At 36.4% G+C, this 27,477-nt stretch overlaps 2 protein-coding genes across 3 annotated transcripts in view; both read left to right on the forward strand.

Moving 5' to 3' along the window:
• Window positions 1-3,762: 3,762 nt before the first annotated feature.
• HORMAD1 (HORMA domain containing 1) lies at window positions 3,763-24,680 on the forward strand. Of its 2 annotated transcripts, XM_019958174.2 has the most exons (15): window positions 3,765-4,146; window positions 5,566-5,619; window positions 6,306-6,450; window positions 8,078-8,141; window positions 8,542-8,578; window positions 10,660-10,680; window positions 10,942-10,968; window positions 13,790-13,857; window positions 14,344-14,495; window positions 15,651-15,910; window positions 17,320-17,386; window positions 17,475-17,548; window positions 18,289-18,372; window positions 22,067-22,135; window positions 23,268-24,680. In XM_019958174.2, exons 2-15 carry the CDS (start codon window positions 5,587-5,589, stop codon window positions 23,346-23,348), a joined length of 1,182 nt encoding a protein of 393 aa, XP_019813733.2. In that variant the 5' UTR covers window positions 3,765-4,146; window positions 5,566-5,586; the 3' UTR covers window positions 23,349-24,680. The 2 variants fall into 2 exon arrangements, with proteins under 2 accessions (XP_070641852.1, XP_019813733.2); XM_070785751.1 differs by lacking the exon at window positions 22,067-22,135 and having other exon boundaries at window positions 3,763-4,146.
• Window positions 24,681-24,818: 138 nt separating this feature from the next.
• Window positions 24,819-27,477, forward strand: part of GOLPH3L (golgi phosphoprotein 3 like) — a 47,968-nt gene continuing 45,309 nt past the window's right edge. The window contains exons 1-2 of the mRNA XM_019956177.2: window positions 24,819-24,958; window positions 27,016-27,210. Of these exons, the coding sequence (XP_019811736.2) occupies window positions 27,028-27,210 (183 nt within the window). The 5' untranslated portion in view covers window positions 24,819-24,958; window positions 27,016-27,027. The remainder of the gene's footprint in view (window positions 24,959-27,015; window positions 27,211-27,477) is intronic.

Genomic DNA, 27,477 nt, shown 5'->3' on the forward strand with positions numbered 1-27,477 from the left:
ACAGTCCATGGGGTTGCTAAGAGTCGGGCACGACTGAGTGACTTCACTTTCACTTTTCACTTTCATGCATTGGAAAAGGAAATGGCAACCCACTCCAGTATTCTTGCCTGGAGAATCCCAGGGACAGAGGAGCCTAGTGGGCTGCCATCTGTGGGGTCACGCAGAGTCGGACACGACTGAAGCAACCTAGCAGCAGCAACAGCAGCAGGGTTAGTTTCCTATAAGACCCTGGTCATAGCATTTTAATCAACTGATTGATACATGACCTTCTTTTATGTATGATTTTGGTTAAAGACATCTTATTTAATATAATTTGTTGATTCATTAGTATTGAATTTTCAGCCAGCAGCACTATAACTCATGCCTAGACAAATCTTATCTAACACTTGTATTTCCTCTTTAAGGCACGTAACAACTTTCTCATGTTTAGGAACACTGAACACAACTAGCACTATCTATTTTAAGCAGCAAAATCACCTCGCTTCTAGAAAAGACATAAAAATGCAAAAAAAAAAAAAAGAATAAAAGGTACTAAAAAGACTTCAAAAAAAGTACTTATGTACAATAGGATAGCTTAAACAAGAAGACAGAACACAAACTTGTCCAAAGAGAAAAAGTCAATATAAGTCAGCACCTGGATAAAAAGTCACCTAAGCAGACATTGTCATAAAACTAACATATATCACATCCATTCTCCTAAGGGTTCATTTATATTTACTTGTAAGTCATTTGTTCTCCCATAAGTTCCCCTCTGTCTCTCTCTATCCCCTATTAAGATGGCATATGAACTTCACATTCTAACCACATCCTTGAGTACATTTCCTTACGAATTCCCATGCAAATATATATAATTAAATCTGTGGGTTTTTTTTTTTTTCTATTGCCAATCAGATTGTTGTCAGCTTAATTTTCCGACCCCAAGTACTAGACTAAGAGGGTAGAGGAAAAGTTTTCCTTCCCTAACAATTTCAAATAACAAATAAATTGTATAAAAATTGATCAGTAGAATATAGATATGTGTATGTTAGCAGTGCTGGTGTAATATAATTAAGAATTTATCAATTTCTAGACAGCAAAAATGTTATGTTCCCTGGAGTACCTAATAGCTATTATTAAACAATTCAGAGGCACATGCAAAATGGTATTATGATTAACACTATGCATAGTTAAAGATTGTTTGTTTTATGGTGAATATCTGTAAAAACTGAACTTCTTAGTCTCAATCAACATTTTAAGAAGCAGTAATAGATTTATCAAGAGCCTCACTTTAGGCTCAGTTTTATCAATAGTTTCATCAAGAGCCTTTTGATGAAAGTGAAAGAGGAGAGTGAAAAAATAGGCTTAAAACTCAGCATTCAAAAAACTGAGATCATGGCATCCGGTCCTATCACTTCATGGCAAATAGATGAGGAAACAATGGAAACAGTGACAGACTTTATTTTCTTGGGCTCCAAAATCAATGCAGATGGTGACTGCAGTCATGAAATTAAAAGATGCTTACTCCTTGGAAGAAAAGCTATGACCAACCTAGACAGTATATTCAAAAGCAGAGACATTACTTTGCCAACAAAGGTCTGGGTAGTCAAGGCCATGGTTTTTCCAGTAGTGAGAGTTGGACCATAAAGAAAGCTGAGTGCTGAAGAATTGATGCCTTTGAACTGTGGTGTTGGAGAAGACTCTTGAAAGTCCCTTGGACTGCAAGATCAAACCAGTCAATCCTAAAGGAAATCAGTCCTGAATATTCATTGGAAGGGCTGATGCTGAAACTGCAACTCCAATACTTTGGCCACCTGATGCAAAGAACTGAGTCATTGGAAAAGACCCTGATGCTGGGAAAGATTGAAGGCAGGAGGAGAAGGGGACAATAGAGGATGAGATGGTTGGTTTGCATCACCAACTCAATGGACATTAGTTTGAGTACGTTCCAGGAGTTGGTGATGGACAGGGAAGCCTGGGGTGCTACAGTCCATGGGGTCACAAAGAGTCAGACACAACTGAGTAACTGAACTGAACTGACTGAATAGTTTTACGTCAATGATAATTATTTCCGTTGTTTCTTCTAGTATTTACCTTCTAGATTTGTATTGCTATTTTTTACTTATCAATTTTAAATGGTATCTATATGCTTATTATTATGGTAGTTGATATTTTAGATCTCTTGCACCAACACCACCCATTTCTCCACTTTCATCCTCAGAACAGAGTCATTGATATAGTTGGTTAAACTAGTAGTTAGACATTGCATTGAAGGAGTTCAATGTGTCATTCTGGTGTATTGACTATTTTGAGTTAAAGGCACTTGAAAAACAGTGACTGCACACATGCACTGTGTCATAGTTAATATGTCATCATTAGATGGTCTAGTGACTGCCCATCTGCCAGCACTGAAATTACTTGTGAGCTCATCTCAGGAAACCAATTTTACCCTAAAATAGAGTAGTACTTGTGTTATCCTCACAAAATTCTTGGAAGAAGCAACATAAAGTAACAGAAAGATGAGGTAATGAATGTGAAAGCTCTTTGTAAACTGTTGACCTGAAACAGACTGCCAGATATTTTTCCAGCAAGATCAGATCAGATCAGATCAGATCAGTTGCTCCGTTGTGTCTGACTCTTTGCGACCCCATGAATCGAAGCACGCCAGGCCTCCCTGTCCATCACCAACTCGGAGTTCACTGAGACTCACGTCCATCAAGTCAGTGATGCCATCCTGCCATCTCATCCTCTGTCGTCCCCTTCTCCTCCTGCCCCCAATCCCTCCCAGCACCAGAGTTTTTTCCGATGAGTCAACTCTTCGCATGAGGTGGCCAAAGTACTGAAGTTTCAGCTTTAGCATCATTCCTTCCAAGATGGGTTTATTTGGGATCAGCAGAAAATTGCAATTCCAATGGTTTGCAACCAGGGCCAGCCATATGCAAGTCCTTAAGTAGCATAGGGAGGAGAATGCTTTTACAGAGAGAAGCCAGAAGTTGGGACGGCCACGGTAAACAAAGATTCTATGACTTTTCATTGGCTGAATCCATGTAAGGAAAGAAGTGAAGTCCTTCTTCCTATTGACCTCCGCTGTCTCTCAGGGCATGAGAACTCTTCATTCTGATCTCTCAACTTCATTTAAGTGAGGCTTCTGTTTAATTGTTTACAAAACATTACGTGTAAGGGAAATAAAAAGCAAAACAATCAGACCAGGGGATTTTCACTATTTTTGACAGTGAAAACAGAGTTCTAGTCTTCATTTCTCTCTGAATTGACTGTGAGAAAATCTTTTCATATCTAGGGTGGCTGTTTTCTAACTGGTAAGGCAGGTAGACCTACCAAAAACTATGAATTACTAACATATGTCTACACTACTGACACTACTTGGATATATGCTGCTGCGTCGCTTCAGTCGTGTCCGACTCTGTGCGACCCCAAAGACGGCAGCCGAGCAGGCTCCCTCATCCCTGGGATTCTCCAGGCAAGAACACTGGAGTGGGTTGCCATTTCCTTCTCCAATGCATGAAAGTGAAAAGTGAAAGTGAAGTCGCTCAGTCGTGTCCGACTATTCGCGAAAGATATATATAACAATCTGCAAACTAAGTTTGTATTACTAGACAATCTTTAACTACCTACCAGCTCTGAGTATTATTTTGCTTCTAAATGAGACATTAATTACATTCCAGCTATCACTGTCCCCACAGCACAGACACAGCAAAGTAGAAATATCTAGATAGGAGACTGCTAGAGCGACTGTTTCCTGAAGACACAGGAAACTGTAAGATGGGAAGGCTCGCAATATGTGGTAGATCCCGTAACAAAATCAAAAGTGTGAAAACAATCAGAAATTAACATGATTAATTAAATGGCTGTTGAGAACACTTTGTTCACTGTAAGACGGTTATGTACATCGAGAGGGCTTGGCACACACAATGAACCTTCCCTGTGGGCACGTGGCTTTTGCGAAGCCTGAGAAGGAAACCTTCATACTCTCCGGTTTCCCAGCGTGCCTTGCGCTGCTCTTGGCGGGAAAGGTGACCTGAATCTGGGGTCAAAATCTACTGTCTCGGCTGCGCAGGCAACCGTTGAAGGAAGGCGCATGCGCGACAGACGGAGCGCGTGCCGTTTCTTTCCAGTCTCCTGGTTGCTGTCGGCGGGACTCTCAGACGATACGTAATACATATTTGTTTCGTTTTTGTTTTCATTCTTTTCTTCTTTTGCTTTATAATGTCTTCTCCGTTACTTCCCATATACTTTTAAATTTCTTAAGATCTTAGTGGTGAAACATTCAGGGGAGGGAGAAAATGTATACCTGCTTATTTTTCACAGAGGTTCTTGAGATTAGGTGAACTCTGGCATCCAGTCCAGGCCTTATTAGGATAAATGTAAATGGTTACGGTAAATAGACACTTCTGTGAATTCTTCTCGGAGAAGGCAATGGCACCCCACTCCAGTACTCTTGCCTGGAAAGTCCCATGGATGGAGGAGCCTGGTAGGCTTCAGTCCATGGGGTCGCTGAGTCGGACATGACTGAGCGACTTCACTTTCACGTTTCACTTTCATGCACTGGAGAAGGAAATGGCAACCCACTCCAGTGTTCTTGCCTAGAGAATCCCAGGGATGGCGGAGCCTGGTGGGCTGCCGTCTGTGGGGGTCGCACAGAGTCGGACACGACTGACGTGACTAAGCAGCAGCAGCAGCAAGTGAATTCTTCTAGATGAATTGTCTGGTTAAGAAAAATGAAATTGGGACCAAAAAAAAAAAAACACACCTCAAAACTTATATCAAAGAAATGAGAAATCTGAATCAGTCCAAAAAATCTGTTTTATTGCTGAAAAATGAAATTGGGACCAAAAAAAAAAAAAAACCACACACCTCAAAACTTATATCAAAGAAATGAGAAATCTGAATCAGTCCAAAAAATATGTTTTATTGCTGTTTTATGGTGGTTCCACAGGGTAGGAAAATATGTTATATCCAGAGCCATGCTCAAATTCAGGGAAGGAATGTTACGTGATTTGGTCATTTTGAAACTACAAATTTAAAACAAAAATTAAAAGATTATTTTAAAGGATGGCAGGGGCAGTTTTTCATTACCTACCTGTGCAGTGTTATCAATGTTTGAATACTGCGAAGTGAAGAAAATAGTAGTTGCTGCTAAGTCGCTTCAGTCGTGTCCGACTCTGTGCGACCCCATAGACGGCAACCCACCAGGCTCCTCCATCCATGGGATTCTCCAGGCAAGAGTACTGGAGTGGGGTGCCATTGCCCTCTCAGAAAATAGTAGACTGTGCTTAAATAAAGAAAAAAAAGCGTTCTTTTAAAGCGCTTTCTTAATAATCCCTTAAAAAAAAAAAAGACTTTTAAAGAGCTTTCTTAATAACCCTTTTTTGTGTCAGGCTTGCTAGTCAAGCGGCTTGAAATTAACAGTTTACTTAATTTTATAGCAAAATGAACCTGTTTTCAACGATTATAAATAAAAAAAAGAGTCCCATTATTTATTCCCGTAAAACTCTTTTGACTTTACATGTAGTGAACCAGATTAGAGATAAAAATAAGATCTGGAGTTAAAGCTTGTATTTCTGTCACAAGGTTGAATTAAAATATCAGAAGATGGCTACTGCACAATTACAGAGAACTTCCATGGTATGATTTCTTGTATTTTAATATATTTTAATTTAGCTAATTTTATTGTTTCTTGAATTATCAAGTATTTTTATGTATGAGAAAGTTGAACCTTTGAGAGTTTAATGATGCCAGTAAACTCCATGTTTTAAGAAATGAAGATATTTGCTAAACTAATTTTAATTAATGGAGAATTTTATTGGATGCTTGATGCATTGCATTAAATTGCTGCTTCAAATTAAGCTTGCATTAGGTATTAATGAATGCTATAATGTTGCCTTGATGAAATTATCACTAATATTAGCCCTCTCCTAGAACATGAATTTTTATACCCCACAAATATATCTCTTCACATATCTTGCATTACAGTTACCTGTCTGTATTAAAGCCAGTCAGTAACTAAAGAGAAAAGAAGGAAAAAATTAGATAGAAAAATCAGTGCTATTTATCCATGTGTTATGCAGTTAACCTACAAGGGGATTTCTAATGATATTTAAGCAGTTTTTGCCTGTTACCTTTAGACTGCCACCCTGGAAACACCCTCACAATGTAGAAGCCGTCCTGATTTTCTGGGGATTCTAACCACCATGGTTAATAATTTTGGAGAAGTACCATGTTTATGCAAAAAAAATAGATCTACTTTAAGTTCAAGAAGACTGTATTTTTAGTAAAGCTAAATAAAATTTTTTATTTCCATTGAATTTTAGAGTGCACTGATATTTCCTAATAAGATATCAACTGAGCAGCAGTCTTTAGTGTTAGTGAAGAGGCTCCTAGCAGTTTCAGTATCCTGCATCACATATTTGAGAGGAATATTTCCGGAATGTGCTTATGGAACAAGATATCTAGATGGTAACGTAATGTTTATTTAAAAACTTTCTTTAAACATGTTATTTTTTAGTTTGGCTTGCTCTAAAATGGTAGTTTTTTACTTAAAGGTTTTGTTTTTATAATAGCAGCTGTATTGAGATACGATTTGCATATCTAACAATTCATTGATTTAAAGTGCAGAATTCATTGATTCTGGGTATATTCACCACAGTCAGTTTTAAAGCATTTCAGCACCTCAAAAGAAACCCCATACCCATTAAGTCACTATTTCCCCCATTTCCAGTCCTAGGCAACCACCGATCTGCTTTCTGTCTTTTATGTCTTTATTTGCCTATTCTAGACATATAAATAAATGAAATAATGTAATATATGTGGTCTTTATAATTGGCTTCTTTCATTTGACATAATGTGTTGAAGTTTCATCCATTTTGTAGCTTGGATTACTACCTTTTTTTTTTTGCTGAATAATATTCCATTATATGAATATACCACATTTTATTTATCTGCTACCAGTTGATGAATATTTGGGTTGTTTCCACTTTGGGCTTTTCAAATAATGCCGCAATTACATACAAATTTTTGTGTGGACATACAAGTGATTTTTTTAAGTATATTCAATACCTTTGAGAGCACTTAATCATAAAATTTCCCCTCAATCTCTCAAGTATAATATCACCTAACATTACTCTTATAATGATGAAATAAATAGGTAAAAACATCCTATTACTTATAGTCTCCTACAGTGGTAGTGTATGTTCTTGTGTTATTTTAAAGAAGTGAAAGTAATACAGCCATTTTTATACTGTAATAGTGATTTACTATCTATCACATAATGTGTACCTTATGTTGTTCACCAACTTTGTTGGCAATATGTTAAGCACCATGTTATGTGTGATATCTTGTTAGTTCGTATTATAGGCCTATGAGTTAGATACTATTCCTGTTTTTCACATATGAAACATGAGACTGACTGATCTTAGTCCTTTCCACTGTATTACTAATTGCTTCCTTGCAGGGCTGTGTCTGATAGCCTTTTAACTTCTTGGCTTTTTGCAAGTATTTAATTGGGATAAGGGGCCAGAACAAATTTTCTAAGACTCTTAGATAACAATGGCTGCTGCTGCTGCTAAGTCGCTTTAGTCATGTCCAACTCTGCGAGACCCCATAGACGGCAGCCCACCAGGCTCCCCCGTCCCTGGGATTCTCCAGGCAAGAACACTGGAGTGGGTTACCATTTCCTTCTCCGATGCATGAAAGTGAAAAGTGAAAGTGAAGTCGCTCAGTCGTATCCAACTCAGCGACCCCATGGACTGCAGCCTACCAGGCTCCTCCGTCCATGGGATTTTCCAGGCACGAGTACTGGAGTGGGGTGCCATTATATCTAAGTGTTCTGTATCTTTTAGAATGGAAATTTTTTTTCTATCCACTAACGTGCATCCTAAGCAATTATGATGCTATTTTATAATAAGGATAAAAAGATGATTTGTTTCCATGCAACCTGTCTTTAATTTTATTAACATCAATCATTTGGAAGTTCATTGCTATTAATAATAAACCTGTAATACACAACTGAAGAAAATAATCTTCATTTAAGTTTTTAGATGCTTACTAATCTTAAATATCTCTATATCCTTATTTTTGTATTTAGATCTTTGTGTCAAAATTCTGAGAGAAGATAAAAATTGTCCAGGATCTACCCAGTTAGTGAAGTGGTAAGTAAAATAAATAACGAAAGAAAATTATTTTTCTTAAATCATATTTTTTGGTACCTTGTATACATTTAAGTGTTTAACCCAGTTTTAGTGATTTCCCCCTTTAATGCTGGATACTACTTCTGCAGATCTTTGGATTTTTGCATTAAAATTTTCTTTATTTCATGCTCCATGTGAGCAGGCTTAATTTTCCTATTTTTGTTCCTCTGTCTTCCTTTTTTCATCCCCTATTGACATTTTATATTTCTACCACATTGTTTTGTTTTATTGTTTAAGCTAGAAATAAGGGAGCTTCATTATTAATAATAATTGTGTATTAGTAGTGAGATAATGAGACATTAAAAGAACTATTTTCTAGAAGTGAATTCAGTCTAAAAATGAATCCTTAATTATTTTTTAGGATGTTAGGATGCTATGATGCTTTACACAAAAAATACGTAAGTCAATATCTCTTTATTCTTTTTTTTCATAGTTTATAGTCTACAAATGTAAAGCAGTTACCATATAGTAAAAGATTAATTTAAACTAACTTGGATGTAGGCCAGCCCAAAGCTAAAAGTTTGACTATTTTAAAGATTAATATTCAACTCATTTAAAGCTAACAGAATTATTACTTAACAGATTTTGACAAGCCAGTTTTGATTATTAGCACTCATTTGCCATACCCTTCTCCAGGAGATCTTCCCTATCCAAGGACTGAACCTGTATCTCTCATGTCACCTGTACTGGCAAGTGGGTTCTTTATCACTAGCACCACCTAGGAAGCCCCATTTGCATTAATAACATATATTAACCTATAAAAACTTAATGAATTAAAACATCATTTGAAATAATTCTTTCATTAGTTTCACATGCCTTCTAAAATCATATTTATACTAATAATGTAATAAATAATTCTTTATGAGAATTTAAAAATAAACTTACATGTAGTCTAGGTTAAACTGTGACAAGGCTTTATGTATGCTTACTGAGCTTACATTTATATCAACAAAGCAAATCTAACTCTAAAATATTATGAAAAAGATAAAATTTTATCCATGGTCACCAGCCTTCTTCATTAAGACATTATGTTTTTAGTATTCATTAAATGAGTGCCTGTTCTGTGCTAGGCCCATATATTCTAGATAGGAGCTGGTAAGTAAAAATGGTCAACAAGACAAAGAGGGCCTCTCCTACAATGGGAAAACAGCCAGTCAAATAAGGAGATTAGATAACATCCAGTTGTGTTAAATGCCATTAACATTTTAAGAAAAAGAATGTGGCAAATGGAGAAGTGGTGTAACTTTAGATTGGATAGTCTGAAGAGCTTCTCTGAGGAGGTGATACTTAAGCTGAGACTTGAATTAGAAGAAACCAGTTAGGCATTGATATTGGGAGAATATTCCTGACAGAGCAACAAATGCAAAGAGTTGGAGGGGAATTTGGCCAGTTCAAGGAATAAAAAGAAGGCCAGAATGATTGGAGTGTGATGAACAGAGCAAGAGAGTGGCAGGAGACGAACCTGTGGAGACAGACAGGGCCAGAGCATTCAGGGCTGAGTAGGTAGAGCTTGGACTTTATTTTAGGTACAGTAAAAGCCATTTGAAAGATTTAAGTAGAAATGTATCATCATTAGATTTATATTTTAAATTAAAAGAAAAATCACTTTGCTATTTAGAGAATATGCCATCAAAGGAGAAAAAGATTGTAATTAAGGTCAATAGCACTTAATCCATTACTGAAGTACTGATGAAAAAAAATGGTGTCTTAGACCAGGATGGGGCTTCCCTGGTGGCTCAGTGGTAAAGAATCGTCCCGCAATACAGGAGACCCGGGTTCAATCCTTGGGTCAGGAAGATCCCCTGGAGGAGGGCGTGGCAACCCACTCCTGTATTCTTGTCTGGAGAATCTCATGGACAGAGGAGCCAGGTAGGCTACAGTCCATAGGATTGCCCAGAGTCAGACATGGCTGAAGCAACTGAGCACACACACACATAGACCAGGATGACAAAGGAAAAAAATGAAAAGATTCCAGTTATATCTGACAGAACTGATTGGATTTGTTGATAGATTGGTTCTGGAGTATAAGGAAAAGATCCAAATTAAGGGCGACTTGGATTTTGGCAGATTACTAGAGTGAATGATTTCCTGTGATTCTCTATTCTGTTAGGCCCCAAAGCCTCTTTCCTTTACTCAATGAGCAGGGCCCTGAACTGTTTTTCTCAAAACCAGTTCTCATATTGGGTAAGATTTAATGAGTTATTTCACAATATGTATTTTCCTTGTAACTGGCAGTAATGCCTCATTTGCTTAAGTAAGTGATAGAAATTTCGACCTTCAATAAGATAACTAGAAATAAATATTTGGGGGAATAAGGAAGGATATCTGAGATACTGCTTTACCTGTAGCAAATGAAGTTTGTTTTTTGTGAGATTATTTTTATTAGAAATAAATGTTGAAATAGGACAAATAATTCTTATGATCCATCATGCAAAAATATAGAATAAAAATAAGATTTTTGTTCTTTGTTATATTTCAGCTGAGGATGGTTGTTCTAGCTGTAAGTATTTTTAAATTGTATGTTCCTTATAAAAGACTGTTAAATTCAGCCTTGCTTAATTAAATAATGCTGAAACCATCTATTTATTATATCATACAAACCACTGATCTGTTCATTAGAAAAAAGTAATATTTGTTGTGGGGGGGTGGGTTGTTCTGTATTTTGTTTTACTGAATTCATTTAATATTTTAATCTAAATATCCAGTTTAGTTCTCCTTATATGTAGCTTAAGTAACTCAGTTGTAAATTATTTTTGAATAGGTGTACACCAATCCAGAAGACCCTCAGGTATGTATAAGTTAGTAAAGAAACATAATGCCTCTAATATCTATAAGTAACGTAAAAGTATAATAGTTTCTAATGCTTTAATTGTGCTTTTGTCAATGCAATTTCACATATATTTTCACATTTGAACTTCATAAAGACTTCTGAGTTAAGACAAGGCTTGTATTGTTACCCTTAAACAGATTAACACCCTTAACTACAAGGGAGATTGTGTGACTAATTCAAGGCCACAAAGATACAAACCATTAGAAATAACCTAAATCTCCTGACTTCTGATCTTTTACAGCGTTCTTATTTTTAATGGTATTCTTTTTATAGAATTATAAAAGGAGTTGAGTTTTAGAAAAATAAGATACTAATCCTTGATTTTTAACTGTAAACCCTAATCCAATCACATGTACCTGTTCATCTGACAATTAAAGAAAGGGTTATAAGAAGTGAAAGGGAAAACCAGAGAAACAAAAGGGTGTACTTCCCTGCTGATCCAGGGGTTAGGAATCCACCTGCCAACGCAAGGGACACAGGTTTGATCCTTGGGTTAGGAGGATCCTATATGCCCTGGAACTACTAGGCCAGTGCTGCACAACTTCAGAGTCCACGCACCTGGAGCCTTTTCTAAATTCTTTTCTGCCTTTTCTAAATCCAGCTTGTACATCTGGAAGTTCTCAGTATATGTACTGTTGAAGCCTAGCTTGAAGGATTTTGAACATTACTTGCTAGTGTGTAAAGTAAGTGCAACTGTATAAAAGTTCGAACATTCTTTGGCTTTGCCTTTCTTTGGAATTGGAATGAAAACTGATCTTTTCCAGGCCTGTGGCCACTGCTGAGTTTTCCAAATTTGCTGGCATATTGAATGCAGTACTTTAGCAGCAGCATCTTTTAGGATTTGAAGTAGCTCAGCTGGGATTTCATCACCTCCAGTAGTTTTGTTTGTAGTAATGCTTTTGCTTACTATATAGTAAGGATTTAAGTCCTGTGCTTAACCATTCTGTTAGTGGAAAAGATGTGCTACCTCCCTTACCAGCCTATTAAGGAGTTCCTTCCCTCTGGTATGTAAAACATAAATTGCAGTGAGTCGGGAATAGGTATCTTAGTGGCACTGAAGTCCCAAATCCAAGGGCCTGGAATTGACTATTTAGGATCGGAAAGTTTCAATGGATGAATATGGATTATCATACAGAAAGAATTATTAAATGGTGAGACATAAAAAAAATCTATATATAGCTACTTAACCACCAGTTCAGTTCAGTCCAGTCACTCAGTCGTGTCTGACTCTTTGTGACCCCGTGAACTGTAGCACACCAGGCCTCCCTGTCCATCACCAACTCCCGGAGTCCACCTAAACCCACGTCCATTGAGTCGGATGCCATCCAGCCATCTCATCCTCTGTCATCCCCTTCTCCCCCTGCCCTCAAACTTTCCCAACATCAGGGTCTTTTCAAATGAGTCAACTCTTCACATCAGGTGACCAAAGTATTGGAGTTTCAGCTTCAACATCAGTCCTTCCAATGAACACCCAGGACTGATCTCCTTTAGGATGGACTGGTTGGATCTCCTTGCAGTCCAAGGGACTCTCAAGAGTCTTCTCCAACACCACAGTTCAAAAGCATCAATTCATCGGTGCTCAGCTTTCTTCACAGTCCAACTCTCACATCCATACATGACCACTGGAAAAACCATAGCCTTGACTAGATGGACCTTTGTTGACAAAGTAATGTCTCTGCTTTTTAATATGCTGTCTAGGTTGGTCATAACTTTCCTTCCAAGGAGTAAGTGTCTTTTAATTTCATGGCTGCAGTCACCATCTCTAGTGATTTTGGAGCCCCAAAAAATAAAGTCAGCCACTGTTTCCACTGTTTCCCCATCTATCTGCCATGAAGTGATGGGACCAGATGCCATGATCCTGGTTTTCTGAATGTTGAGTTTTAAGCCAACTTTTTCATTCTCCTCTTTCACTTTCATCAATAAGCTCTTTAGTTCTTCTTTACTTTCTGCCATAAGGGTGGTGTCATCTGTGTATCTGAAGTTATTGATATTTCTCCCAGCAATCTTGATTCCAGCTTGAGTTTCTTCCAGTCCAGCGTTTCTCATGATGTACTCTGCATAGAAGTTAAATAAGCAGGGTGACAATATACAGCCTTGATGTACTCCTTTTCCTATTTGGAACCAGTCTGTTTTTCCATGTCCAGTTCTAACTGTTGCTTCCTGACCTGCATACAGGTTTCTCAAGAGGTAGCTCAGGTGGTCTGGTATTCCCATCTCTTTCAGAATTTTCCACAGTTTGTTGTGATCCACACAGTCAAAGGCTTTGGCATAGTCAATAAAACAGAAATAGATGTTTCTCTGGAACTCTCTTGCTGTTTTAATGATCCAGCAGATGTTGGCAATTTGATCTCTGGTTCCTCTGCCTTTTCTAAAACCAGCTTGAACATCTGGAAGTTCATGGTTCACGTATTGCTGAAGCCTGGCTTGGAGAATTTTGAGCATTACTTTACTAGTGTGTGAGATGAGTGCAGTTGTGCAGTAGTTTGAGCTTTCTTTGGGATTGGAATGAAAACTGACCTTTTCCAGTCCTGTGGCCACTGCTGAGTTTTCCAAATTTGCTGGCATCTTGAGTGCAGCACTTTCACAGCATCATCTTCCAGGATTTGAAATAGCTCAACTGGAATTCCATCACCTCCACTAGCTTTGTTCGTAGTGATGCTTTCTAAGGCCCACTTGACTTCACATTCCAGGATGTCTGCCTCTAGGTGAGTGATCACACTATCGTGATAGCCACTAGTATTATATATCAGATTCGTAACTATGATATTTTCTATTTTAGACAATTTCAGAATGTTACCAATTTAAATTCAAGTACACCAGTAATGGACCAGTCATGGATTTCACAAGGTAATTATTATTCTATAGTTTTCTCTTCATATTGCAGATTACCATTTATTCATAATAATACTGTATAGCTAAACTTCAGAAATAATTCTGAAATTCTCTAACATCCCTAATGTACTATCAAGGATACAAAATATGTTTGGAGTGGCTGCAAGCCAGAATTTTGTGGATAATTGTATATATTTTAATTGTGAAACAGAGCCAAAGAGTAGGAAATCTATTGTATGCTCACGTGATTAGAAATACAATAAAATTCATCATTTGTTTCCTTTAAAAACATCTTACATAAAATGTGTATGAATATATGTAAATTAGTTTAGAATTATAATAATAATGATATTAAATTTTTATAATGTATTAAACACATGAAATTGTAACTTTTAACAACTTGATACATTAATAGGAATAAGAATCTTAAGTAGTAAAACATGAAGTTACGTTATTAGAAGCCATGGATGTCATAAAAGAAACTATGTGATTCTCTTCTAGTAAAAACCAAAGCAACGAACCTAATATGTCATCTGCTGATACCAAGAAAGCAAGTATTCTTCTCATTCGCAAGATTTATATTCTAATGCAAAATCTGGGACCTTTACCTAATGATGTTTGTTTGACCATGAAACTTTTTTACTACGATGAAGGTACTATTTCCAGATCATCCTGTTTTAGTTGGTACCTGTATATTTTCTTATTAATGAAACACTTGGTTTCCATCCCAAATAGTTTTAGGCACGTAAATTTATATATATATAATATTTTAATTATAAAATTTATATTTCATGTTGGTATTTGAAAAAATCGTACACTTCTCCAGTGATAAGAACATGTCCATTTGAAGCTCAGCTTCATTCGTAACTGAAGAAATGAAGCATTGAGATAACCAGTTTTCACTTTCCAGATCATACAACTTAAAAAATCATTATTGGCAGGGATGTGGGGGGAAGCAAGCACTTTTTATATACTCTTGATGGAATGTAACCATTAATGTGCCATATAACATTTTAAGAGGACTATTTGGCAATATAAAAATTTAAAATTCTCTTTAAAATATTAAATTCTTTTTAATCCTGAAATTCTGCAGCTAGAAAAATATCTTGGGAATATATGTAGACAAATATCAAGGTTATATGTTTATGCATTGTTGCATTTGTTAAACTGGAAACAAACTGGAAATTTAACCTTGAATGTTCTTTATTGGAGGATTGAGTAAATAAATTATAGTGCATCTATATAATAGAATGCTGTGCAAGCTGTTTAAAAGAATGTGCTGATAAATTGTTATCCAAAAAATATTAAAGCAAATTTAAAAGTGATGTTAAAAGCAGCTAGGTACAGAAGAATACGACTTCATTTATTTTTTAAGAATATATGTATATATATATATAACATGCATAGTATCTTCTAGAAGAACACAAAGCATCAACAATAATAACTAACATTTACTGAATACTTCCTCTGTGTCAGTTCTGTTCTGGTCATTTTATAGACTTCAATACCACAGTGACCCTAGGAGGTCGGTACTAGTATTTTCCCCTCTTGACAGATGAGGAAACTGAATCAAGAATGACGAATAGTTTCCTCAAGTCACATAGCTAGTCAAGTGTAAGGAAAAAAGTTTACCTTTAAGGAATAAAATAGGAACTTGGAGATAGTAGGAGACTGCATTTTACTTATTATTGTATGTCCTTCTATACTATTTAAAACTTCTTTAATATGCAGTATATTCTATAATAATAAAAATTAATATATTTTATTCAATTTCATGAACAGCATAGTTTATACTTACTTTTCTGCAGTTACACCCCCAGATTACCAGCCTCCTGGTTTTAAGGATGGTGATTGTGAAGGAGTGATATTTGAAGGAGAGCCTATGTACTTAAATGTGGGAGAAGTCCCAACACCTTTTCACACCTTCAAAGTAAAAGTGACCACTGAGAGGGAACGAATGGAAAATATTGGTTCAGGTATATTATCACCAAAACAATTAAAAACACCACTTCAAAAAATTCTTACGGACAAAGATGATTTAGAAGATGACCAGGAGCATTATATAAGTGTAAGTATACTTAAAGAGTAATGAATGTTTTATTCAATTCTGAGTACTTCAGTAGCTATAAATACTTATTATCACCATAAACTCAAGTTTGAAAGGTACCATAAAGAAGGTTTAGGCTTGTGGTTTTAAAACTTTTCATGTGGGTGCGAAGAATATTATTCTCAGAAATTTAAAAGCACAACTATTGTGAATGAAGTAGGGAATGGTCCTGGAGGCCCAGCCATTCACCATCTCATCTACCCTCATGATGGACTCTTAAGAAAACCCCTTTGTCTGGAGCATAATTTGAAAACCATGGAATCCCCTGGTGGTCCCGTGGTTAGGACTTGGCACTGTCACTATCGGGTCTGGGTTCAAAAAAAGAAAAGCAGTGAGTGACTCCAGTCCCCCAGACTAATGCTGGAATCTTTTCTTCAACACCCCTGTTAAGTGCTCATGTAAGCCTGTGGTTGAATTTCTTCAGGGCCTGAAAATCAGTGTCCTGAAAGAGCTTGGAAGTTCCTGGAAGTCAGGAAAAGTGTCTTATTCAGCTTTGTATTTCTTTTGTACCTAGCATTTAGAGTTACAGAATGTATTCTCAATATTGGTTGAATAGATGGATGAAGTATTTAAAAAAGCTTTTTTTTAAAATTATAGCCTCATTCCCAGAAAATCTTTCATCATTTTTATGTTTGTTCTTTAATCTCACCTTTGTGATTTTCTCTTATTTTATTCTAAATTATGATCACAGTTCTTATGATAGGGACTAACTATTCTGTTTTAGGCTCTGTAGCCAAATCCTTGCAAATAGAAAACTCAATTTTCAACCAGTTCAGTCAAGAAGGAATCGTCTTCCTAAAACCTAAATGCCACTCTTGCTTTATAAACAAATATGGCTGGGATTTATGAAGCATTCTTTAAAATATTTAAAGCTCTTTGACGTATGTCACAAGGGGAATAATAATTATAAAGTAGACATCAAACCTTTGCTATTTCTGTCATACCATAACTGTGCTTATCCTTTCCCAACTCCCTGAAGAGGGTTCAGAGTTTATACAAGTATCTATATAGGAATTTCAGAGCTACGGAAGTTGTAGCTTATTGCGTCACCATGTCTAATTCAGTGCTCTCAAACAATAGTAAGATCTGGGGTTCTTAGAATCATCATACATTTTTCAGAAAGTTGTATATTTTTACTATCTACCTTAAAGCAATCTTGAAAAGTAAAGAAAAATAGGATTTTATACTTTGGATAAATAAGCTGCCTTATAATAAGTACAAGACCACTTTATTTTCAGAAAGTGTGAAGTAATTGTAATGTTATGTTATATTTAACCTTCATGTAAAACAAGCTTGTTAATAAATACTACCCAGTTGCTTTAATTTCTTTTTGGAATGTGTCCATTTTTTTCCTTCATGTAATTATGTAGGATGAGTTTGACACCGAAACTAAAATGGAAGAGCAGGAAAAAAACCCTGGCTGTTCTGTACGTAGAGGTGAGAAGTTAATGAAAATGTAAATTAATTCACTTCCAATTCAATTTTATACCATTTTAACTCTTTTATTTATTTCTTTTTTTAACAGAAGCAGGTTTCATTTGTGAGGAAGATGAAATGAAATCTAAAGGAAGTCCAGATTTTTCAATTTCTCATTCTCAGGTATAAACTTCACAGTTCTATCTCATTTTTAACTTGAATTTTTTCAAAAGACAGGTTCTTATATGCTTATCTGGTTATCTCTCAGATTTTCTTATATTCTAGGTATTTTAGAAGAAAATTAGTTATTAAGAATGCTTACTAACAAAATTTGGTAATTATATGTTGAAAAGTTTTGAGTGTATTATTGTTTCATTTGTTTAGTAATAAACCTAAATACTGTTCAAAGAATCTCAGAATTTCAGAGGTAAATAGAATCTTAAGCAATTATTAATTTAACTCAACCACCCTTTGTATTTGCAAATGGAGTATATAATACATTTTTGTTGCCTTGGAGCAGAACATGTTTAATTTTGTTTTCTATATATAGTAAAATCCTGAAATAACATTTAGAAAAAATCAACCTGAAAATAATGGGGCTGATGATTGCCTACCTTCTTCTGCACAGCCCTTCTCCAGTGGGTGTGGGCTGAAGTTCTTATCTTCTGAAAGAGTGGTATCTAGTGATAATTCCGATCTTTCTCAATTCAGTGAATGGTCAGTGTACAGTGTACAGAGTCAGTTTCAGTATCTTTACCTTTGTACTTTTTATGACAGTAAGAATCAACACAAAATTATGGACTTTAATTAACTCAAAATAGCAAGACCGTAAATTTTATGTGATTAAGTTTTTGACCCCCATTATTATGAAAATCTTCTCTTGTATTGTTTTAGTGGTTTCATGTAATTATTTTCTTTTCTAGGTTGAGCAGTTAGTCAGTAAAACATCTGAGCTTGATGTGTCTGAAAGCAAAACAAGAAGTGGAAAGATTTTTCAGAATAAAATGGTAACGGCATCTCTTTAGATTTGATTTCATTCTAACCTTGTAATTTTCCCTGTAGTTGAGTTTATTTTGCTTTTATTCATTTATTGGAGTAATTTAGTAAGCACATACTATTAATATGTGTGACTTTACTAGGTACTGGAAATATAATATGCTCTTAGCTTAAAGTTTAGTAATTTGAGGTAAACAAGCAGTGATATAACACTATGATAACAGTCAGAATAGGCTACAGAGACACAAAGGAAAGAATGGTTAATTTCACTGAAGGTGCAGTGGAGAGGGAAATGCAGAGGAGCTTTCAGAAGTGACACTATCCTCCAAACTGCCTCAGGATAGTGACACTACCTCCTCTATTCCCAGACTCCCAGGAAATTTCCAGGAATGCTAAAGTGTTCGTTTCCATGTTCTATCTTGTGAGTGGGTTGTCTTATTAATAAGACATTAAAAATAATTATACATTAAAATATATATACATACATATCTTACATAAAGGGAGTCTCATATGTTAAGGAAAAAACACCACTGCTTTATTTTAGTTTTTTATATGAGTTGTACTAAATAGAGATTTGGGCTTCCCAGGTGACACTAGTGGTAAAGAACCCATTTGCCAGTGCAGGAGACGCAAGAGAACCCGAGTTCCGTCCTTGGGTTGGGAAGATCCCCTGGAGTGGGAAGTGGCAACCCACTCCAGTATTCTTGCCTAGAGGATCCCATGAACAGGGGAGCCTGGCGGACTGTGGTCCATAGAGTCACAAAGAGTAGGACACAACTGAGACAACTTAGCACGTATGCAAATGAGGTTTATATTTTATTTTAGGTCTTTTAAGTTATTCTCCAAAGTTCAAAGGTGAATAAAAAGCATTCTATAAAATATATGAGCTATTATGTCAGGGAATTCCCTGCAGTCTGGTGGTTATTACTCCATGCTTTTGCTGCAGGGGCACAGGTTCAGTCCCTGGTCAGGTAACTAGATCCCACAGGCTGTACAGCTCAGCAAAAAAAAAAAAAAGATATCCAAAGTTAGGAAACAAATGGCACAACACTGGTATGCTGGAGGGTTTCTTTCCCCCTCTTCATTCAGTGACATCATGTTTTTCCTACCTAGCTTGAAACTGGACATAATGAAAGTATTCACAGCATCGTTGTTGTTCAGTAGCACAGTCGTATCTGACTCTTTGCAACCCCATGGATTGTGGCATGCCAGGCTTCCCTGTCCTTCACCATCTCCCAGAGTTTGCTAAACTCATGTCCATTGAGTCGTTGATGCCATCCAACCATCTCATCCTCTGTCATTGCCTTCTTCTCATGCCTTCAGTCTTTCTCAGCATTGGGATCTTTTCCAACGAGTTGGCTCTTCATTTCAGGTGGCCAAAGTATTGGAGCTTCAGCTTCAGCATCAGTCCTTCCAATGAATATTCAGGGTTGATTTTCTTTAGGATTGACTAGTTTGATCTCCTTACTGTCCAAGGGACTCGCAAGAATCTTCCCCAGCACCACAGTTCGAAAGCATCAAGTCTTCAGTGCTCAGCCTTCTTTATGGTCCAACTCTCACATCCATACCTGACTACTGGAAAAACCATAGCTTTAACTAGACATACCTTTGTCGGTAAAGTGATGTCATGCTGTCTAGGTTGGACGTAGCTTTTCTTCCTAGGAGCAAGTGTCTTTTGATTTCATGGCTGCCGTCACCGTCTGCAGTGATTTTGGAGTCCAAGAAAAAAAATCTGTCACTGTTTCATTTTTTCCCATCTATTTGCCTTGAAGTGATGGGACTGGATGCCGTGATATTAGTTTTTTGAATGTTGACTTTTAAGTCAGCCTTTTCACTCTCCTTTTTCATCTTCATCAAGAGGCCCTCTAGTTCCTCTTTGCTTTCTGCCATTAGGGTGGTATCATGTGCTAGGGTGGTATCATGAGGTTGTTGATATTTCTTCCAGCAATCTTGATTCCAACTTGGCTTCATTCATCCCAGCATTTCACATGATGTACTCTACATATAAGTTAAATAAGCCAGGTAACAATATATAGCCTTAACATACTCCTTTCCCAATTTTGAAGCAGTCCATTGTTTCATGTCCAGTTCTAACTGTTGCTTCTTGACCTGCATACAGGTTTCTCACAAGGTTTCTCCCCCTTCTCTTGAAGAGTTCTCCATAGTTTGTTGTGATCCACACAGTCAAAGGCTTTGGTGTAGTCAGTGAAGCAGAAGTAGATGTTTTTCTGAAATTCCCTTGCTTTTTCTATGATCCAGGGGATGTTGGCAATTTGATCTCTGGTTCCTCTGCCTTTTCTGAATCCAGCTTGTGCCTCTGAAAGTTCTTGGTTCGTGTATTGTTGAAGCCTAGTTGAAGGATTTTGAACATTACCTTGCTAGCATGTGAAATGAAGCATTGTACAGTAGTTTGAACATTCTTTGGCATTGCCCTTCTTTGGAATTGGAATGAAAACTGACCTTTTCCAGTCTGTTGGCCATGCCTTAACTCAGGATTTATTTCTCCCAGAGAACTGGTTGTTAAACATTTACCAGAACACCACTGATGATAGTGCCATTTTTAGGTGTCCTTTTTTCCCCACATTCTTGACGGAAAGTTAGAACTGGCAAGCAAGAAATAAAATAATTCCAAAAATTACTACCTCCAGCAGCAAAATGTTCTCTCTAGGCAGCTTCTATTTAAAATAAGTATCCTTTACTATCCTTTACTCCACCGAAGTACTCCTCATTTTGTCAATAGTGACTGAATTATGGTTAGAAACAGGCAGGAAGTGAAGATACTTAATATATATAGTAAGGAAGTTATTGAAAAGTACATTTCAAGCATCAGAAAATAAATATGTACTTTTGGGGGATAATACTATGAAAACTAATAACTTGTCATCATCTAATATTCATTTTAAAAACTGTATATGTAGCATTATTCACAATAGCCAAAAGATGGGGGGAAACCCCTAAATGTTCTTAACAGATGAATGGATAAACAAATGTGGCATATCCATACAGTAGACTATTATTATTCAGGCATAAAAAGGAATGAAGTATCAGTCCATACTACAACTTGGATGAACCCTGAAAACATTATGCTCAGTGAAAGAAACCAGTCATACACACACACACATGCAAAAGTATTATATGGTTCCATTTATATGAAAGTCCAAAATAAGGATTTCTGTAGAGACAAAGTCTTAATGCTAGGGGAAGAATGAGGGAATAGTGGAGTGATAGCTGTAAGAGTACAGGATTTCTTTTTAGAGGATATATTGTGTGCTCAGTCCAACTCTTTGGGGCTTCATGAACTGTAGCTCGCCAGGGTCCTCTGTTCATGAAGTTTTCCAGGTGAGAATACTGAAGTGGGTTGTCATTTCCTACTCCAGGGGATCTTCCCAACTAAGGGATCAAATTCAGGTCTTTTGTGTCTCCTGCATCATCAGGCAGATTTTTTTTTACCACTAGTGCCACTTGGGAAGCCTTTTAGAGGATGAAAGTGCTCTAAAATCGACAGTGGTGATGGTTGCATAACTCTGTGAATATACTTAAAATCACTGAAGTTTGTGTATTTTGAATGGATGAATTTTATGTATCCGAATTATATCTCAGTAAAGTTTTTTTTTAAAAAACTGCATATAGTTGCCTGTGGTTGAACAATCATGCTGATTGTTCTTTGAGAAATAACCAATTGGTAATTATTCTATCTTTGTGGAGGCTAATGGAAATCAACAAGTAAAATCTAAGGAAAATCGGAAGAGAACTCAGCTTGAATCTGGGAAAACAGTAAGTCTTATAGTAATATATAGATTGAATGAAATGGCAAGTATCAGAATATTGCTGTAGATTAAATTAATGATAAATATGATATCTTTGGATATACCTCAAAGCTCTAGTTTTCAGATCTTGTTTAAATATATTTGATTCTAAAAAATTGGGTGATTTTAAAATAAAATGTGGTACATTGTTTTATTAATTTTCCCATGTAAACATTTACTGTCTTATTCCATGATTGATTTGAAACAGTTGGAGAAATGTATAAAGTAAAATCAACATCAGGAAAAATATGAATATAATAAGAAAAAAAATGAGAGTACAAGAATACTCAGGCCATTTTATTTATGTAGAATTAAAATTGGGCCACAGATTTGATCTGAGCTTTCTACAGATTAAAACTGAAGTAGAAACAAGTTACTAAATCCACATGTTCTCTAAAAATATAGCATCTCCTCTTAGTACCTTAGAAAATTTTCCTGACCTAAATTCTATAACAAGTTGTATTATATTTGGAACCTTATTTTAGCAAATCAGATAATGTATTGGTCATTTCTGAGATAAATATGTTTTCAACCAGAATTTTGAGTATTATTCAGTTCAGTCGCTCAGTTGTGTCCAACTCTTCTCACTCCCCTCAAAATATTTTACTGTTTTGAGATGGTGGTTTAGTTGCTAACTCATGTCCAACCCTTTGCAACCCCATGGACTGTAGCCTGCCAGGCTCCTCTGTCCCTCTGTCTGTGGGATTTCTCAGGCAAGAATACTGGAGTGGGTTCCCATTTCCTCTCCAGAGGATCTTCCCAACCCAGGGATCAAACCCAGATCTCTTGCATTGAAGGCAGTTGCCTGCACTGGGGACAGATTTTTTACCAACTGAGCTACCAGGGAAGTTCTACTATTTTGAGGACATAATATCAAATCTTCTAAGTACTCCAACATCCCTAATGAAAACCTTATACTTTGCAAGACTGTATTCAGCAGCCATCAGGAGATATAAATAACAAAATTTTAAAAGTAAGAAAAGGAAGGAATGGATGAAGGAAGGAAGAAAGGGAAGAAGCAAACTCAGACATAAAAAAACCTCTAAAATTAAAGATATTTAAACTGGGAAGTATTCTTAGTAATTGTTTTCTCTTGACAGGTCCTTCATCCCTTTGATTCTTCTAGTCAGGAGTCAGTGCCAAAAAGAAGAAAGTTTAGTGAACCGGAGGAGCGTATATAAAACATTTTTTTCCTGCATGTTTGCAGAGTTCTTCACAACATTTAAACTAAAGGTCGCTATATTGCTATTTTAAGGTGTGTTTGTCCTACCTCTGAAAACTTATATATGGTCTTAAGCAGTCAGCACACTAAAATGAATCCTTAACTGACTATCATATTGTGATCCTTAATCTTATCTGAGACAAATTCAAGAGAACTTTTGTATAAAAACAGAAGTACCGGTGTCATAATTCTATTAATTATCCTTTCAATGTATCTCCCGTTTTGGCAGACACTTCCTTTCAACACATTAATTTTTTAAGGCCCTCTAAAAGCCATTTTTTGAAGTAAATAATGTTTATTTTTGTATTAAACTTTTCTAGAAATTCACTTTTTACCTGTTAAAACTATAGTTTAACTGGCTGTATTTGTTAATTGTCTTATTAAAACAAATGTCTTCAGTACTTTGATACAGTGTATTAACATGATAATATATAATGTACAATTTAAAATTGGTGTTTTACCTTTTTTAATAATTTTTACAAGACAAAATGATTTTAAAATCTAGCATTTTGGGCAGCATAAATAAAATATTGTTCAGCGTCTAGACTCTTTCATGGCTTCTAATTTTTATTTAAATAGAAAATGTTTAGGCACTAATTTTGAAATCATTTTGGTAGGTATTTCTTTCAAGAGTTGAGCACACTTCCTAGAACTTTTGGGTGGTAATGTGAAAGATATTGTGCCTTCAGTGAGAAACCTGGGACCTGGTTCTAGACTTTAGTATTTCCTGTGCTCTAGAAAAGGAAGGCTTAAAACTTGGTCTGTTTGCCTCTTGCATTTTCAGCAGCCATATTCTAAAAAAATATACATTATCCATGAACTTGCCAGTAAGAAACAGTAATGGAAAATGTTAGTATGAATGCTGTGGTAGAAATGTGCCTATCCTGTTTAATGTAAACCAAATAACCCTCCACAAACTGACCCAGATCAGGTTTTTCTGGGACAGGAAAGTTAGGGATAAGCCAATTGTCGAAAACAACCAATTTTAAAATGTTTATGTATTCTTAGCTTTATTGGATCCCAACTCATCTCACCTAATTGTCCCAGTATACACTGCTACAGAACACACCTGCTACACTGAGATTGCCCAACAAAAACCTTTGTAGATCGGAAGCTGGTGATAGCTCACTAAACGCTTTGATTGGCCGGTTTAATGGGGGTGGGGATCGCAGCCCTCTTTCCTCTCGCTACCAAGGTTCTTTCATTGGATTGACCAGCTGTCAGGTTAAACCCAAACCTGCCTCCTTTTGGTCGTGTTTGTCTGGAGCGCAACACAATAGCTGGGGGGAGAGCCTCCCTTCACAAGCTCTAATTGGCTGAACTCAACCTTGGAGGTTCCTGATTGGTCCAATGAAGAAACACCAAGGTAGGTTGCCTAGTGATCCTGAGGAAGCTGATGTGTTATTCCTTCTCTGCATCGAATCATCAGGAAGTTTGTTCTCTCTGCGTGGCTGAGAAGTTTTTCACCTAGCAGGACGGGGGTAGGGGGTGGGGGTGGGGACAAATGTCCCCATAAAATAGAGCGCAAGCTGCAACCTGCGTTTGGCTGTAACCCAGGAGTAACGTCAGGTAAGCAACGGGGGAAATACATATAACGTCCAAAAAAATCCCTCCAAATATTTTACTTTATGGAGAGAAGGAGGTTTATATTTAATTTTGGGGCCATCGGTTTTGTTTGTTTGTTTTTTAATAGGCTTTTTAACTAGTAAATGTCCAGGGGTGATTAATTCGTCGAAGAAAATCCCCACTCCTTTTTTTTTTTTTTTTTTGCCCCGAAGATACTAAGTTTCTTGGATTAGAAAATAAACCCTATTCACAGTGCCAGATAGGGTTAGTGCCCATAAGCATTTATTTCATGGTTCTCTTTTTTCACTCTTACGCCTGCCTCCCACCAAGAATTATTTGAAATACAGCCTTGAACAAAGAATCTTTTGTAAGTCACTTTATTTATCTTTTAAATATTCTCATGCATTTCTGAGTATTCATTTTAATCAGTGTATATTTGTCGAGCAGTTACAACGTAAAGACATTTGTGCTATTTGCTATGGAGAATATAAAAACCCAAGAAGACAATATCCCTGCCCTCAAGAAGTTTACAGTTTAGAGGCAGCCATACCAAAAGAAAACTATAACAAATACTTTAAAGGAAGTAAGTATAAATAAAGTTGTTTGAAAGTACAGCTGAGAGAGAGACCTAGCCATGGGACACCGGGTAATGGAAAAGCAGATTTCCCTGAAGGCTTTACAGTGGGTCCTCAGTAAGACTTCAAAGAATGAGTAGAATTTAGAGAGGAAGGGAAGGGGGAGAGACTCCATCCTCTACAAAGAAAGGCATGACCTGTTTGTGAAATGCCTTAACAGTACCTTTGGAGTAATGGGAAATATTGCTAGAAGATAGAATGAGATCCAGTCACAGAGGCTCTTGAATGTGCTCTTTTGACCTTGAAAAAGCTATTCTTTTCAATAATTGCTGGTTTAAAATACTTACTGTACTTTACCTTAAGAACTGGCATTTAGGTTGATGTAAAGTATGCTAATTTTAAACTATCACACATAATAGTGGAATTTTTTTGACTGTAGGTTTTTAAAACGGCTGTTGTCAGTCGCTCAGTCGTGTCCAACTCTTTGGGCTCTTTGTGATCCCATGAACTGCATCACACCACAATTCCCTGCCCTTCACCATCTCCCAGAGTTTGCTCAAACTCATGTCTGTTGAGTCGGTGATGCCATCCAACCATCTCATTCTCTGTGGCCCCTTCTCCTCTTGCCCTCAATCTTTCCCACCATCAGGGTCTTTTCCAGTGAGTCAGCTCTTCACATCAGGTGGCCAAATGAACTCCATGAACAGTATGAAAAGGCAAAAAAAAAAAAAAAAACAACCTGTAGTGCATGATATAAAAAGGCTGATTTTTTTTGTAATTGAAAAAGAATTTGCTAATCTTTTAACATTCTCTTGCCAGTACTTTTTGTTGTCACCTGTTTATGTATTTGCAAGATGATTAGGAATAGAGATGAAAGTTTTTAGCTATATGGAAATGCTATACATGATATTCTGAGTGTTATTCTCTAGACTGATGATCTCCAAAGTGGTTGCATGAAATGAATCATTTGAGTTTGGGAAGGAAGTATTAGAACATGTATTTCTATTTAGTTTTTCTTAATTTTTTTTTTTACTAATTTTTGTGGTTTATAATGCATCATTGAATATTTTTAGAAATTATATTTAAATTACTGTATGCTCTTTGGAGCCAGATGCTCACATTTTTTTGCTGTTCCATATTATTTAACTTGTGGAGAATCCATTTTGTGAAAGGAATCACAATAATGGAAATTCTCTCCTAGGTTATAGGTTATGCACAAGAAATCAGCAGGCTTAAAAAACAATATCATTTCTCCTGGTCTTTAGAATTACTGATTTGATTTCTTGTCAGTGCTTCCAGTGCAGTTCAACTTGTTATACTTTGGAAAAGATACTGTGTTATCTACCTAATTTTTTCTGGTCGTTACTCCTTCCTTCCTTTCTCATTTAAGTTTGTTAATATTTCTTACATTTTTAGTATGCATGCATTAATATCTAGATGTTTATTTACACAAGCATACATATATTTTTTCATCACCCTCTCCAGAAACAGGTGAGAATGACCACCTTAACTCACCGGGCCCGTCGTACTGAAGTGGGAAAGAATTCTGAAAAGAAGGTAGAAAGTGAGGAAAACGTGAATCAAGACCGAAATCAAGACAATGAGGACATTGGAGACTCTAAGGATATCCGCCTCACCCTTATGGAAGAAGTATTGCTCCTGGGACTAAAAGATAAAGAGGTAATGTAGTTCGGTTTGCTTGGCTGTCTCAAAGACTTAAGTATTGGAATGTTTTTAAGAAGTATCTGATAAAATATTTTCATTAATGCTAGACTGGCCTTAGAATTGTGCTTCAGCCATCTGGGGCATGGGGAAGTCTGGGAGGATGGCTGATTCTTGGAAGGTAAAATCAGAAGTAAAATCACTTGAAGTGTAATTACAGAATTACTCCAAAATTTTAAAATACAACACAGTGTAAAGTGTTTGTAGTTTCCGAAGTGAGATTGA

Source organism: Bos indicus, chromosome 3, assembly GCF_029378745.1.
Source record: "Bos indicus isolate NIAB-ARS_2022 breed Sahiwal x Tharparkar chromosome 3, NIAB-ARS_B.indTharparkar_mat_pri_1.0, whole genome shotgun sequence".
Lineage (NCBI taxonomy): Eukaryota > Metazoa > Chordata > Mammalia > Artiodactyla > Bovidae > Bos > Bos indicus.

Coding starts and splice junctions, on each gene's coding strand:
- HORMAD1 (XM_019958174.2), top strand. CDS start 5,587: ATGGCTACTGCACAATTACAGAGAACTTCCATG. Junction 5,620..6,305: donor AATTACAGAGAACTTCCATG/GTATGATTTCTT, acceptor ATTGAATTTTAG/AGTGCACTGATATTTCCTAA. Junction 6,451..8,077: donor TGGAACAAGATATCTAGATG/GTAACGTAATGT, acceptor TTTTGTATTTAG/ATCTTTGTGTCAAAATTCTG.